Source organism: Malurus melanocephalus, unplaced genomic scaffold, assembly GCF_030028575.1.
Source record: "Malurus melanocephalus ecotype Western Australia unplaced genomic scaffold, MMel_1.1 scaffold_2544, whole genome shotgun sequence".
NCBI classification, from domain to species: domain Eukaryota; kingdom Metazoa; phylum Chordata; class Aves; order Passeriformes; family Maluridae; genus Malurus; species Malurus melanocephalus.
The window spans coordinates 1-1776 of record NW_026625776.1 but is presented as its reverse complement, the minus strand read 5'-3'; the positions used below and the strand labels follow the sequence as shown (position 1 = coordinate 1776).

General features: G+C 73.4%; 1 protein-coding gene across 1 annotated transcript in view; it reads right to left on the bottom strand.

Annotated features, from left to right (window-relative positions):
* LOC130587841 (protein turtle homolog A-like) overlaps positions 1-1647 on the bottom strand; it is an 8963-nt gene extending 7316 nt beyond the window's left edge. Inside the window, exons 1-2 of the mRNA XM_057388807.1 lie at positions 1286-1647; positions 28-219 (exon numbers count right to left, since the gene is read on the bottom strand). Of these exons, the coding sequence (XP_057244790.1) occupies positions 28-219; positions 1286-1337 (244 nt within the window). The 5' untranslated portion in view covers positions 1338-1647. The remainder of the gene's footprint in view (positions 1-27; positions 220-1285) is intronic.
* Positions 1648-1776: the final 129 nt, after the last annotated feature.

Sequence of the window (1776 nt, the reverse complement as noted above, 5' to 3'; positions counted from 1 at the left end):
CCCCGTTCGCCCGTTCCCGGGACTCACCCGCGTACTCGGGGTCCACGCGCGGCGAGTAGAGCCCGAACTTGATGAAAATGGGGAGCACGAAGCCGAATCGCACCCACTCGATCACGTAGAGCGGCGGGCGAGTGTCCTGGGCGCTCAGTAGCCCGCAGCCCAGCACCGCGCTGCCCCCGACGCGCCCCACCACGGCCCGGGGCTCGCTCGGGTTGCTGCCTGCGGGACCGGCACCGGCACCGGGTGAGAGACCGGGACACGGCGGGACAAGCGGGGACACGGGGGGGATACAGCGGGGACACGGAGAGACACAGCGGGGACACCGAGGGGACACACCAGGACACGGGGGGACCGGCACCGGGACCGGGTGAGAGCCCGGGACACAGCGGGGACACAGCGGGACCCTCGGAATCCTCCGCCCCCGCATCCCTGTGGCCACCGGGACACACCGGGACACGGCGGGGACACAACGGGGGACACCGGGACCCTCGGAATCCTCCGCCCCCGCCTCCCGTTGGCCATACCGGTGCCACCGGGACACACCGGGACACGGAGGGACACGGGAGGGACACAACGGGACACAACGGGACCCTCGGAATCCTCCGCCCCCGCATCCTGGTGCCACCGGGACACGGCGGGGACACAACGGGACACGAAGGGACACAACGGGACCCTCGGAATCCTCCGCCCCCGCATCCCGGTGCCACCGGGACACACCGGGACACGGCAGGGACACACCGGGACCATCCCTGCCGCCCCCGGACCTCCCGCTCCCGCTGTCCCTCGCCTCTCCTTGGTGACACCGGTGCCACCGGGACGCACCGGGACACACCGGGACCCTTCCCCGGCCTCAGAATCCCCCGCCCCCGCATCCCTGTGGCCACCGGGACACACCGGGACCTTCCCCCGCTGTCCCCCGCCTCTCTCGGGCACCTGGCACTGACCAGACCGGTCTCACCGGGACGCACCGGGACACAGCGGGACACACCGAAACCCTTCCCCGCCCTCGAAATCCGCCGCCCCCGCCTCTCGTTGGTCACACCGGTGCCACCGGGACACACCGGGACCCTCGAAATCCGCCGCCCCCGCATCCCTGTGGTCACCGGGACACACCGGGACACACCAGGACCTTCCCCCGCAGTCCCCCGCCGCCCCGAACACCCAGCACAGCCCAAACCGGTCCCACCGTGAACACTTCCCTCACCCCCTCACCCCCCTCCCCTCCACCGGCCAGACCGGCCCCGCCGCCCCCTCACGCCCCTCACACCCGGGAGCGGCTCCTCACCCCCGACTCCGGCCAGCAGGCTGAGGACGGCGGCGCGCAGCCACCACCGCATAGCCCAGGCCCCCCCTGCGGCGGCTCCCGCGGCGTCACCGGGGCCCGCGGAGCTTTGGGCTCGACCGGGTGGCCCCGGGAGCACCGGCCCCGGGCGGGGGGCKCGGGGGTCTGCCGGTCCCGCCGCTCCTCATGCCCGCCCGGCGGCGTTCGGCTGCGCTCGGTTCTTTCCGCCTCGCTTTCGGCTCTTTCCGGGCTCGGTTCGGGTCCGTTCGGATCCGTTCGGATCCGCTCGGCTCCGGCCGCAAACAAACCCGAGRCGCCGGGAGGGGCCGGCCCCCCCGGCCACGCCCCCCGCCGGGCGTTGCCGTGGTGACAGCCAATCAGGAGGCGGCGGCGAGCGGGTCTCGAGGCGGCCAATGGCGGAGCGGGGCAGGGGGAGCGAGGGATGATGGGAAATGTAGTTCGCGATGGGGGCGGGGGGACATTGGGGGGGCAAA